The sequence below is a fragment of the Bufo bufo genome, chromosome 7, assembly GCF_905171765.1.
Source record: "Bufo bufo chromosome 7, aBufBuf1.1, whole genome shotgun sequence".
In the NCBI taxonomy this organism is placed as follows: Eukaryota; Metazoa; Chordata; class Amphibia; order Anura; family Bufonidae; genus Bufo; species Bufo bufo.
Window position 1 is genome coordinate 205,499,964 of NC_053395.1, and position 12,739 is coordinate 205,512,702.

The following is a 12,739-nucleotide window of genomic DNA, read 5'->3' on the forward strand; positions in this document are numbered from 1 at the left end:
ATGGGAAAGCAAACCACAAAAGCGTGGACACGGCTCCACCTATTAGACATTGGGGGCATATCGCTAGGATATGCCCTCAAAGTACAAGATGGACCAACCCCTTTAACAACTGTCTACAGAGAGGCTTATTGGGTTTGGCTATAAAAGGACAGCACATTGGTTTATAAAAAGGTAGCCAACAATGGAGAGAGGTCTCCGCGCTCTGGAGGCCATTTAAAAACACATCCTTCAAGGAGCATTGGCCTAAAGTAGGGGTGCACCGAAATGAAAATTCTGGTCCGAAACCGAAAGTTCTGGATGCCCTTGACCGAAACTGCCTTTTTGCCCAAATACTTTTAAAATACTTTTTTTAATGATTTTATTAATAATTCTTTTTCATGAATTTAATAAATCATATTATATATGGAGGGGGGGGGGGGGATCTGTGGGTGGCTCTGTTATGGAGAAGGGGATCTGTGGGTGGTGCTGTTATGGAGAGGGGGATCTGTGGGTGCCGCTGTTATGGAGGGGGGGATCTGTGGGTGGCTCTGTTATGGAGAGGGGGATCTGTGGGTGGCTCTGTTATGGAGAAGGGGGATCTGTGGGTGGCGCTGTTATGGAGAAGGGGATCTGTGGGTGGCGCTGTTATGGAGAAGGGGATCTGTGGGTGGCGCTGTTATGGAGAAGGGGATCTGTGGGTGGCGCTGTTATGGAGAAGGGGATCTGTGGGTGGCTCTGTTATGGAGAAGGGGATCTGTGGGTGGCGCTGTTATGGAGAGGGGGATATGTGCACTGTTATGGGCATAACAGTGCACAGATCCCCCCTCCCCATAGCAGTGCCATAGACCGATCCCCCTGCTCACAGCATCACTCACTGCATCTTTATTTTACCTTACAATCATGACGCTCTAGTAACAACTCTGCAGGCAGAGCGGAGGGCGGCGTAACGTCACTTACTCACGTGACGCACCTGCTCCGCCCACTTTATGAATGAAGGAGGCGGAGCAGGCGCGTCACGTGAGTAAGTGATGTTACGCCCCCCTCCGCTCTGCCTGCAGAGTTGTTACTGGAGCGTCACGATTGTAAGGTAAAATAAAGATGCAGTGACTTAAAGTAAACCGCCCGCCCGCAGATTGTGAGCTACTTGGTGGGTGACAAATCCCACACCCCATATTTTCGGCCGATATGTAACAATATCGGCCGAAATGGATTAGGTACATTTTCGGCAGATATTTTCGGCTGCCGGAATTTCGGTGCACCCCTAGCGTAAAGACTACTGGATGCAGGGAGAATCAGTTGCTTTTATGAGGCGGAAACTGAATATTAAAAAGCCTTAAAATGTTTGAAAGCATACCTCTGCTACAGGAAGAACTTCTTTTGGGTCATCTAAAACTGGTTTCTCTCTAATATGAAGAGAAATAAAAGTTCAGATTTTGACTTTCATATAAAGTAACGCAAGTGGAAGAATGTAAAACAAAATATCTGAAGGCTTACAGCGAGTTTTCCTGGCTCTGTGTATACTGTGTAAACAAAGTCGTGTCTTGAGATGCGTCCAAGTTGTTGTACATGGTGGGTATGTCCACCCTAAAAGATGAAAGTCGACATGACATTCAACAAAATCAAAAAGGGAAGTCTGAAGACTTTTGGTGAATGAATTTCACCAACATGCAGTAGGAAACAGTATTTGAGAGAATAAAGTTGAATTTAGAGAACCAGAACTTGCATATTTTTATTTTGGGTTAAACCAGACATGCTAAACCTGCGGCCCTCCAGCTGTTGTAAAACTACAACTCCCATCATTCCCAGACAGCCTACAGCTATCAGCCTAAGCAGGGCATGGTGGGAGTTGTAGTTTTACAACAGCTGGAGGGCCGCAGGATGAGCATCCCTGGGTTAGACAATATGATATGGTCCCAGTTACAAACCTTTTCGTACGAAGAACTTCTTTCTGATGTTCGGTCAGAACTCGCTCCTTCGTTTCAGGGGGGATAAACACAAAGTCAACAGATTGTTCCTCTTCTAGAAGTTTCTTTTTTGTGTTTGGAGAAGAAAAATCCAGCTTTAACTGGAAAGAAGCAAAAATGTGTCAGCCATACTGTGAGGATATAAGACTACATGATTCAACTGCACAGTTAATAGCCCATTGATTATATACATCTCTCCCTCAACATATGGAGAATATGGGAGAATGCAGAGCCTGCCACAAGTATTCACATATAAGAATCCCATAGTTTCTATGGGCTACATAAACATTTCAATGCTTACATACAGATGCAAATTTAAAGGGGTTGTCCCATAAACTACTTTTTACTCTAAAGTGTATTTTCATCAATTACCCCCCCCCCCTCCCCCCATGTTTGAATCCTACTTCCTGACGTGTCTGCTGTCCCATCATGCCTTAGGGCAGCGAGATGTGTCCTGACATCAGCAGATCATGTGACACTAACCACACCCCTTGGTCTTACCAATGACACCTGTGCATCCTACATTACAATTTACAACGGTCAAATGCAGGACGTAACCTACAGCAAGTGAAGATCAAATCAAGATTTGCCACAGTAGGTAGGTATGGAAGTCTTATAACTGTAGAATAGCAGTTTGATAAATAGTGACACGGGATAAATATATACTAATGGCACAACCCCGTAAAAACTCCACTGTGATAAGTTTATTAGAGATGCCTATAGAGGCTTAAAATCAGGATGCATGTAGAATGACAGAAAATACTGCATGGGCGTCGTATCACTATCCTAGTGCAGACGACAATTGGAAAAAAATATGCAAACGATAAAGAAGCCGGTCTTTTCACAGTGATGTATCTACAGGTTTTTAATCATTGAAATAATGCATTAGGAGGATTTCAAGATCAAATAAAATGCATGTCTTACCTTAGCTTGTGGAGCTTTAGTGGGAGTTCCTTTTTCTTTCAGCTCCTCGGCTCTGGCGGGTAGGAAGTCTCTTTTCCCTGCAGACTTCACTTCAATTCCACTGATTTTGGTGCCCAGCTCAGAGCTGTACAGCTTTATAGGAGGAAGAAAAAAAATAAATAAAAAAAAAAAAAAAAGTATATATAATACACATTTATCTTCAGAGGAGGGGCTGCTCTTAAAAGGGGTTGTGCCATTACAACTTATCCCCTATTCACAGGATAAGTGGCTGATGAAGGTCCAGCCTCTGGGGTTCCTTAAAGGGGTTCTGCAGTGACGTCACTGGGCCTGCGGTAAACAGCGAGAAGGCAGCGGCACTACTGCCAGCGCCGCTGCCTTCTCAAACAGCTGATTGGTGAGGGTCCCGGGTGTCGGACCCCCACCGATCAGATGCTGATGATATATCCAGCTTAAATAGAGCACCACCCATACATGCGTGTTGCTTGCCCATTCAACTATATGAGGCTGCTGGACAGAGCTGAGCACTTGCCTCAGCCATCTCCAGGAGTCCCAGAGAGCTGAATGGGCCATGCATGTACGCTGCTCTATTCAAGTGGGGGAACACTGCAGACATTCTTGTGACCTGTGGGGTCCAAAGTATTCAAAGCCTGGCCAATCAGACACAACCATCATGTGGATGGGCCATAAGTTGTTGTAATGGTACGAACCCTTATAACCCATTATGCACATGACCATATAATAACTGTACAAGCTAATAGTCCTGTGTATGCAGCTCTGTGGTATGAAGCAGCAATGACTGAGCAATCTGCTAAGCCGAAAGCCGTTCTACACAAAGGCCAACAGGGTATAAGGACTGGTGCTGTCTAAATGAGTTAAGTCACTTAATAATTTATGTGAAAATTCACTTACATTATCAGAATATGCTCCACTTGATTCTTCAGTTGGATTTGAGCAGGTGAAGCCGGGCAACAGGATTGGCGTTTTGAACTTAACTTGGCTTAACACCGGTCTGTTCAAAGACAGAACAATCAGAGAAAACAGATGAGCAGAGCTATAATACTTCCAGTCTTCTAGATGAGGTTTTGCTGTCATAAAGCAGAGCTTTCTAAGAACAAGCATAAAAGGGGGAAATTAAGTTCATACTTCATCTCCTCTGGATAAACCAACACCGCAGCCTTGGCAAACGAGCCATTCCAGAACTGGGTCGCTTGATTCCTGAAAGCTTTGCTCTTGTGAAGAAATATGGCACAAAGAAGAGGTGAAAGTACTTCAAGAAGTTCATTGTCATAAGAGCCAGTATACCGGGAGCCAAGACATGACAGGACATCTCCAAGAAGTTTATCCAGCTATAGAAACAGAAAAGACAACGTGAGGGTCTTTTACAGGTAAATCTCAATATAAATTTATAAAAATGTATATAATAAAGCAGGACCAAACATCTCACCTTATTGCTGAGGCTACTGTACACTTTCGGTGATTCTGACCTATAAGTAGAAGACAATTCTGTTACTTCTGAGCAGAATTCCACCTCCGTCGCACATAAGACTAACAAGACAGTCTATATAACTAGACCCATAAAATATTGACGCTTGTCAGCTTTTTAGGGATAGGTTACTCAGCCTCCATAAAGTGTAATAAGTTATACCACTTAAAGCTTATTTGCAGTACTATCAAAGGGGTAGTCGATTTTTTTTTAAATCCCACCCCCAGCCAGTGGGAACTGAAGAACCTACTTACCTGCTCACTGCTGCTCAGCTCTGGCTCCCCGTCTATCAACATCCGCACGGAAGAGTCATACATGCCGCTGAGGCCCACAGACTAACCTCAGTGTTGACGTGTTCCCTAACAGCAAGTCCCTGATAGATCACGCGCTACTTGAGGTCACCGCTGGGGCCAGTCACCATCTCCAGTGGCATACATGACCTGACTGAACAGTTGTTGACAGACAGGGACCAGAAATATAGCGCAGACAGCCTGTATGCTGAAACTGAGCAGCATGGGGACAGGCAAGGCTGAGTTCACACTTCAGTCATTTGGTCAGTTATTTCTAGCAGACTCGTATGAATAGGTCCACTTCCGTTCCATAATTTTGCCGAACCATTCATTTCAATGGGGCCGCAAAAGATGCGGAAAGCACACCGTGTGCTGTCCATAGCCATTGTTCTGTTCCACAGCCCCGCAAAAAATATAGAGCATATCCTATTCTTGTCCGCAATTGTGGACAAGAATAGGCATTTTCTATATAGCACCGGTCCTATGCCTTCCGCAGACAGCAAAACATGGCACGGTCGTGTGAATGGACCCTTATAGTGAGCGAAAACCAGTAGTGAAGCCTATTCAGAGATCGGGTGTAATCATTTGATTTGCACCTATTCTGTTTTTGACCCACACCTGGTTTTGGCTCCCAATAACTGGATTAAAATAACTGACCAAATAATAGAAATGTGAACTAAGTATGCTGTGTGTGAATAGACCCTTAGATGAACAGCCATACGAATTAAGGACTTCTTGTCAATGGCACTTCACTATGAATACCATTGGGTCCAGGGCAGGGGACCCAACATAATGTTGTCCATGTGCTCTAATTGGGCACATGGACAGAACTTTTAACAAATTATAATAAACGTGACTAGTTACTCACTTAGTTTTAGCATAGAATACAGAGATGGGCTTTGTGAGTGATGAAAACACAGTTCTGAGGACTGACGGTACACTTATGTGGCTGAGGCAGGTAGAAAGGCAACTTATGATGGAAGAGCCGACAGTAGTCAAGGTCGGGCCGCTGACTTCCAGAAGGCTCTGATCAGAGCACAATGTGTGAAACCCTTCAATTAACTTCTCAAGTAGCTGCAACGCTGAATGTAGGTTTCCCAGAGGTCCTCTCTTCTTCTTAGCCCAGTCTGTTGGAGTTTGAGGACCTAATAAATAAATTTAAAAAATTGCATTTACATTCAAAGTATATTACCAATTATTCCCACAAACTGCTACTATACAACAATTAAAGGGCTTATGTCACCCCCCAAAAGTCATTTTTGGGCTAATTAAAATCCTTAGTGCGATTATTCAATATATAGTGCTCTTACCCTTATCGGTTGTCTAGTTTCTTTAAAAACCGCACTTTTATAATATGTTAATTACCTGGCTACCAGCAAGTAGGGCGGAGAGAGAGATAGATATATATCTATATCTCTCTCTCTATCTCTCTACTTGCTGCCACTGCCTTAGTTTGACAGTGAGTGGTTCGTTGCAGCGGACAGTCGGTGTCACCAGTTGCCTGACTCCCCCAGTACGCGCATGTGAGGGTGTTATTTTGGCCAGTCACTAGGTTGACAGGACGCTGGGTCCTGGATTCCCGCATTTGCCTTTTGTGGGATCGAGGATACACAGCAGTCTTGACCTGGATTCTCACTTATGAATTTCTTATGCAAGGTTATTTACCTGGTTTCCCGATCATGTGATTTGTCCCATGTGACCATCTATGGGAGGCCGTTACTTACACAAGGACATGCGCACACTGACCGGAGGACAGGCTTGGCCATCTTGGTTGTGGTTCTGGGTTTGTCTCTCTGCGCACGTAGCGTCGCAAGACTTCTGTTTCTGACGCATGCGCAGAGAGTGAACGGGGACGCCGCCAGGGACCGTGGGGCCGGCGCGACACGGCGCACCAGCTGATCGTGAGTTTTAACGTGGTGATTAGGGACAACACACCTGCACTAATGAAGAGTATTTAGGGTTTATGCCCCATATTGTACACAGTATGAATTATTTTTTACATTTAATGTATGCACTGTATTTTGCAACACTGCGGCATATTATATGTATTTTGTTAAATATAAAGAACCACGTATTATATGAATTTTCTTGTACATGGATCAATTGGTTTAAATTGAATTATGTAATTGATGCACCTTTAAATTGCATGTTTGCAACACATATGCACATAGCTTGAGAAAAATGGATTTTTTGTACTCACCGTAAAATCCTTTTCTCGTAGTAGGCATTGGGGGACACAGCACCATGGGTATATGCCCAGCTGCCACTAGGAGGCTGACACTAGAAACAAAAAAGTGTTGGCTCCGCCCAGGTGGGCTATACCCCTCTGCAAGAGCCGAGATACACCAGTCGGTACAAAAGCAGTAGGAACGCCATACACCTGAACAAACAGAAAACTGAACGCCAACAAGTCTTCAACTGGGGAAACCCAACGACCACAAATCGCCGGGACCACAACAAGAAGAAACTCAGTAAGAAAATGGGAGGGATCTGTGTCCCCCAATGCCTACTACGAGAAAAGGATTTTACGGTGAGTACAAAAAATCAATTTTTCTCGTGCATGGCATTGGGGGACACAGCACCATGGGACGTCCCAAAGCAGTCCCTGAGGGAGGGAAGAAGAACGCCATGTCGCCAATCTAAAGCACAGCTGCTTGCAGAACCTTGCGCCCCAGGCTAGCGTCAGCGGAAGCCAGGGAATGAATGTGATAAAACTTAGAGAAAGTGTGAACTGACGCCCAGGTGGCGGCCCGGCAGACCTGGGAAGCAGATGCCTGATGACGCACCGCCCAGGAAGCCCCAACTGCCCTAGTCGAATGAGCGGTCAACCTGGAAGGGGGAGCACGGCCCTTTGCGATATAGGCCTCCTTGACAGCCGACCGAACCCAGCGAGAGATGGTGGCCTTGGAGGCAGGCAAACCCCTACGAGGACCCGCCGGGACCACGAAAAGGGAATCCGAACGACGGAAAGGTTCCGTGAGGCGAAGGTACAGGCGAAGGGCCCGAACAACGTCAAGGCAATGGAGGGATTTCTCCCTAGGGTGAGAAGGATTAGGGCAGAAAGAGGGAAGGACGATCTCTTCATTGATATGAAACGAGGAGACCACCTTTGGAAGGAAAGAGGGAACGGGACGCAACACCACCTTGTCCTGATGGAAAACCAGGAAAGGCGAACGGCAAGAAAGCGCCGCCAGTTCGGAAACCCGGCGGATGGAGGTGACTGCCACTAAGAAGGCCACCTTGAACGAGACAAACGACAGAGATATCTCTGCCAAAGGCTCGAAGGGAGAAGACTGAAGGGCGCCAAGGACGAGATTCAGGTCCCACGGCTCCACTGGAAAACGAAAGGGGGGGGCTCGACGAGCGACACCCTGTAGGAAAGTCCTAACCTGAGCCCGCGAGGCCACAGGACGTTGGAAAAGGACTGAGAGGGCCGAAATCTGTCCTCTGAGAGAAGCCAGGCGAAGACCCTTCTCAAAACCGGCCTGAAGGAAGGCCAGAACGTTAGGGACGGAGAAATTAAGAGGGCGGAAGCGCCCAGACTCGCACCAGGCAAAATACGCTCTCCAGGTCCGGTAGTAAATACGGGCTGACTGGGGTTTGCGAGCGTGAAGCATCGTCTGAATGACAGAATCCGAGAGGCCACGGGACTTCAAAACCGCGGTCTCAACGGCCACGCCGTCAAACGAAGCTGAAGTAAATTCGGGTGGTACAGAGGACCCTGAGAAAGGAGATCGTGGCGCAGAGGAAGTCGCCACGGAGCGTCGGCGAGCAGAAACACTAGATCTGCGTACCACGCCCTGCGGGGCCAATCTGGAGCCACCAGGATTGCCGAAACCCGGGCTGCCTTGAGACGCTTGAGCACTCGGGGCAGGAGGGGAATGGGGGGGGAACAGGTACAGAAGGTTGAACTGAGACCAAGGCAGAACTAGGGCGTCTACCGCGAAAGCCTGAGGGTCTCTGGACCGCGCGACATAGCGCGGAATCCTGTGGTTGAGACGTGACGCGAAAAGATCCACGTCCGGAGCTCCCCATCGGTGACAAAGTTGGAGGAACACCTCTGGGTGAAGAGACCATTCGCCCGGGTCGACTAGCTGACGACTGAGGAAGTCTGCCGCCCAGTTGTCGACCCCGGGAATGTGCACCGCAGAGAGGACGGGAACGTGGTTTTCTGCCCAGCGCAGGATATGGGAGGCTTCCTGCAAGGCCATCACGCTCCTGGTGCCCCCTTGGTGGTTCAGATAAGCCACGGCGGTGGAATTGTCTGTTTGAACCCGGACCGGGAGACCGCGAAGACGTGGGGTCCAGTGAGACAGTGCCAGGAAAATTGCCCTGAGCTCGAGTACATTTATCTGCAGGGAGGACTCCTGAGCAGACCAAAGACCCTGGACTGTGAGAGAGTCGAGGACAGCTCCCCAACCCGAGAGGCTGGCGTCCGTCGTGATCACCCGCCAACTGGGGGGAAGAAAAGAACGGCCCAGGGACACCGTCCGAGGAAGCAGCCACCAGGAGAGGTCCTGGCGAAGCTGGAGAGGGAGACGAACCAGGCGATCGAGACCTGCCTGGGACTTGTCCCACCTGGATAGGAGAAACAACTGAAGGTCCCGGGAGTGGAATTGGGAATAGGGAATGGCTTCGAAGGAAGCCACCATCCTCCCCAGGACGCGCATACACGTCCTGATAGTCAAGGTGGACGGACCGCGGAGAAGAGTCACCCCCGCCTGAAGGGAGGCAATCTTCTCTGGGGGGAGAAACACCCGCCCGAGGAGAGTGTCGAAAATCATGCCCAGGAAAGGCATCCTCTGGCATGGGACGAGGGAGGACTTGGAGTGGTTGATGAGCCACCCGAACTGAGCAAGAGCTGAGAGGGTGATGTGCAGGCTGGACAGGTTGTCCTCCAACGACGGGGCCCGAATCAGAAGGTCGTCCAGGTAAGGTACCAAAGCGACCCCCCTGGTACGTAGAAGGGCCATGAGAGGCGCCAACACCTTGGTGAAGACCCTCGGAGCAGAGGCCAGGCCGAAGGGCAGGGCTACGAATTGGAAATGAAGAGAACCTACCGCGAAGCGAAGGAACCTTTGGTGGGAGAGGGCAATGGGTACGTGGAGATAGGCGTCCTGAATGTCGATGGACGACAGGAACTCGTCCGACTCCAAGGAGGCGATCACCGACCGGAGGGATTCCATACGAAAGTGGCGGACCCGGACAAAGTGATTCAGCGCCTTCAGGTCCAGGATAGGACGGAGCGAACCGTCCTTCTTGGGAACCGTGAACAGATTCGAATAGAACCCCCGAAAACGTTCTGATTCTGGAACCGGAACGATGACCCCTAGAGAGCGAAGGGAACGAATGGCCTGAAAAAAACCTTCTGCCCTGGAGGGGGACCTGGGGGGCGACGTCAGGAAGAACCGTCCCGGCGGAAGATCGGAAAACTCGATCCTGTATCCGGAGGAGACTACCTCCAGAACCCAAGCGTCTTCTACGCTTGCTCGCCAGACGTCCTGAAAGGCGAGCAGACGCCCTCCCACCTTGACAGAGTCATGCGGAAGGAGGTTTAGTGGGCTGAGGGCGAGCAGGTTTGGACTTGGCATGCCAGGAGGGCTTGGCCTTAAAGGAAGGCCTGGAGGACTTCTTGTCAGTTCGGGCAGCGGGGGCCCGAAAGGACTGCGCCCGAGAGGACGACCCAGGAAAGCGACGGCGGCGAGGCTGATTCTGGGGAAGAAGAGAGCTCTTACCGCCAGTGGCCTCCGAAATGAGCTCCTCCAAACGCTTCCCAAAGAGCTTCCCACCGAGAAAGGGAAGGGAAATCAGAGCCTTCTTGGAGGCGGAATCTGCCGCCCAAGAACGAAGCCAGATGGTGCGGCGAATGGCCACAGAGTTAGCGGCCGCACGGCCGGATCGGCGGGCCGATTCCATAGAGGCATCGCAAAGAAATTTGGACGCCTGGTAAATTTGAGAGGCAAGCACTGCCAGTTCCCCTTGATCAGAGTCTGGGGGTAAGGCGCGAACAAGCTGTTTTGCCCAGATAGCGCAGGCCTTAGCCACCCAGGAGGCGGCAAACGCAGGGCGGATGGCGGCACCCGCTGCGACGAAAACAGACTTGGCCAAAGAGTCGACCCGTTTGTCAGCGGGATCCGACAAGGAAGCCGCGTCAGCCAGGGGAAGGGTAGTAGCCTTCGCCAGGCGAGCAACCTGAGGGTCCACCTGAGGAGGGACCGTCCAGGTGTTGACAGACTCCTCAGAAAAGGGATAGGGGACGTCAGAGGCCCTGGTAAGATGAAGGCGCCGATCAGGATGACGCCACTCCTTAGCCAGAAGCGCGTCCAGATCCTCGTGATTCGGGAAGACCACAGTGGAACGTCTAGCCCGGCGGAAGGACACCGACTCCAGGGAGGAGGAGGAGGGAACGTCCTGCACATGGAGCGCGTCACGGACGGCTTTGATGAGGTCCTGAATGGCCGCAGACATCGCCGAGCACCGCTCTGATTCAGAATCAGAAGCGGAGGAGTCCCCAGGAACGGCGGAAGCGGCTGAAGGAGAAATTTCGCCCGACTCAGACCTAACCGGGGAGTGATCCGGGGTAGCTGAGGAAGAATGGGACCCGGCCGAGGCTGTGCGAGGTCGCTTGCTGGACCTTGTACCAGAGCGGGAACGGACTTCCCCGGCGGGGGGGTCCCTGCCCGAGGCGGCCGCAATCTGAGCGGGCAAGCGGTCCAAGGACTGCGCTAGGGATTGGGAGAGGCTGGCAAGGTTACCTATAGCCTGGGATAGGGTAGCAGCCCATTCCGGAAGGACCGACAAGGAGGAGGCCGCAGGGGCGGACTGGGTGGGCCCGGGGGGAAGGCACTGCACACAGAGAGAGGAAGACTGACCACATGGGAACTTCCTACTACACACAGAACAGGCGTAATGAGTAGAAATGGTGGCAGGGGGAGTGGGGGCCCGACCAGAAGAAGACATGAGGGCGGTATGGAGGAGCCTGCAAAAGCAAAAAAGAAGAGTCAGCCAGAGGCTGCCTACCAGACCCAAGGTGCTGTGTCCCACAGAAGCACGTCCAGAGAGACGAGTCGCAGGAGAAGCTGCAGGCAGGACAGGAGCCGGTAGTAGAGGAAGCCACACCCCCCCAGCAGCCCGCGCTGGGGTAAGAAAAAGCGCGCCTCCCAGGGCGCCACCCACAGAGGGGAGGGAGAGGCGAAAAGCCCGGGAAGGCAGGAGGCGGAGCGGAGCTCCGCCCCACGTGACCTGCGGCCTAGGCTGAAGAAAAGCCGGGGCCTAAAGTAGAAAAAACTGCCGGAAACGGACGCCCGCGATCGCGGTAACGCCCGGAGGCAGCAGCAGGAGCGGAGAAGCAGCGCCGAGTCCCCGGCGGGGTGCGGGGGCCCGGAAGGCCAGGTAGGAGCAGGGGAAAACCCGTAAGTACGGGAAGGAGCCGAAAAAAACAGAACCGGCCGTCTTAAAGGGCCAGACCCTAGAAACGAGGGTGCCCCAAAAGGTTTTGCCCCACGCAGAAAAGAACCCCAGGCAAGCGTGCAGTGCCCCCTAAGTTGGAGGAACTCCTCCGGACCCAAGTGCTAGGCTAAAAAGGGGGCCAGGACACAAGGAGACACAGGGTGGAGGGGGAGGGGGAGACACTGCCATACTCACCTTCTGACGTTTTCAGGCGCAGCAATGACCACCCCCTCGGCGGACTCAACACGGGAGCCGTGGGTCCGCCGGAATTCCTCTGCGGAAGCAGATAAGTGGGGACTAGGTGGCTGCCGGGTACCTGAGTACGCGCCCGCAGGGGGGCAACTAAAGTGGAACACGATGGAGCCACCCCTGCATCAGGAAGAACCTGTAGAAAAAAAGAGAAAAAATAGAACAAAATAAAAAATAAATTCAGCAGGATGACCTGCAAGACAGGTCATGTCTGCCTCCTACGGACACTAGAACTAGACTGGTGTATCTCGGCTCTTGCAGAGGGGTATAGCCCACCTGGGCGGAGCCAACACTTTTTTGTTTCTAGTGTCAGCCTCCTAGTGGCAGCTGGGCATATACCCATGGTGCTGTGTCCCCCAATGCCATGCACGAGAAAGACAGCAACAAGCTGTTGAAACGTC

The 12,739-nt window shown here is 50.9% G+C and overlaps 1 protein-coding gene across 2 annotated transcripts in view; it reads right to left on the bottom strand.

Annotated features, from left to right (window-relative positions):
- RIF1 (replication timing regulatory factor 1) overlaps positions 1-12,739 on the bottom strand; it is a 60,982-nt gene that overhangs the window by 22,026 nt on the left and 26,217 nt on the right. For both annotated transcript variants that reach the window (XM_040441363.1, XM_040441364.1), the window contains 8 exons: positions 5,509-5,785; positions 4,312-4,351; positions 4,011-4,213; positions 3,777-3,876; positions 2,868-2,999; positions 1,905-2,044; positions 1,474-1,563; positions 1,334-1,382 (listed from right to left, as the gene is read on the bottom strand). In XM_040441363.1, the coding sequence (XP_040297297.1) occupies positions 1,334-1,382; positions 1,474-1,563; positions 1,905-2,044; positions 2,868-2,999; positions 3,777-3,876; positions 4,011-4,213; positions 4,312-4,351; positions 5,509-5,785 (1,031 nt within the window). The remainder of the gene's footprint in view (positions 1-1,333; positions 1,383-1,473; positions 1,564-1,904; positions 2,045-2,867; positions 3,000-3,776; positions 3,877-4,010; positions 4,214-4,311; positions 4,352-5,508; positions 5,786-12,739) is intronic.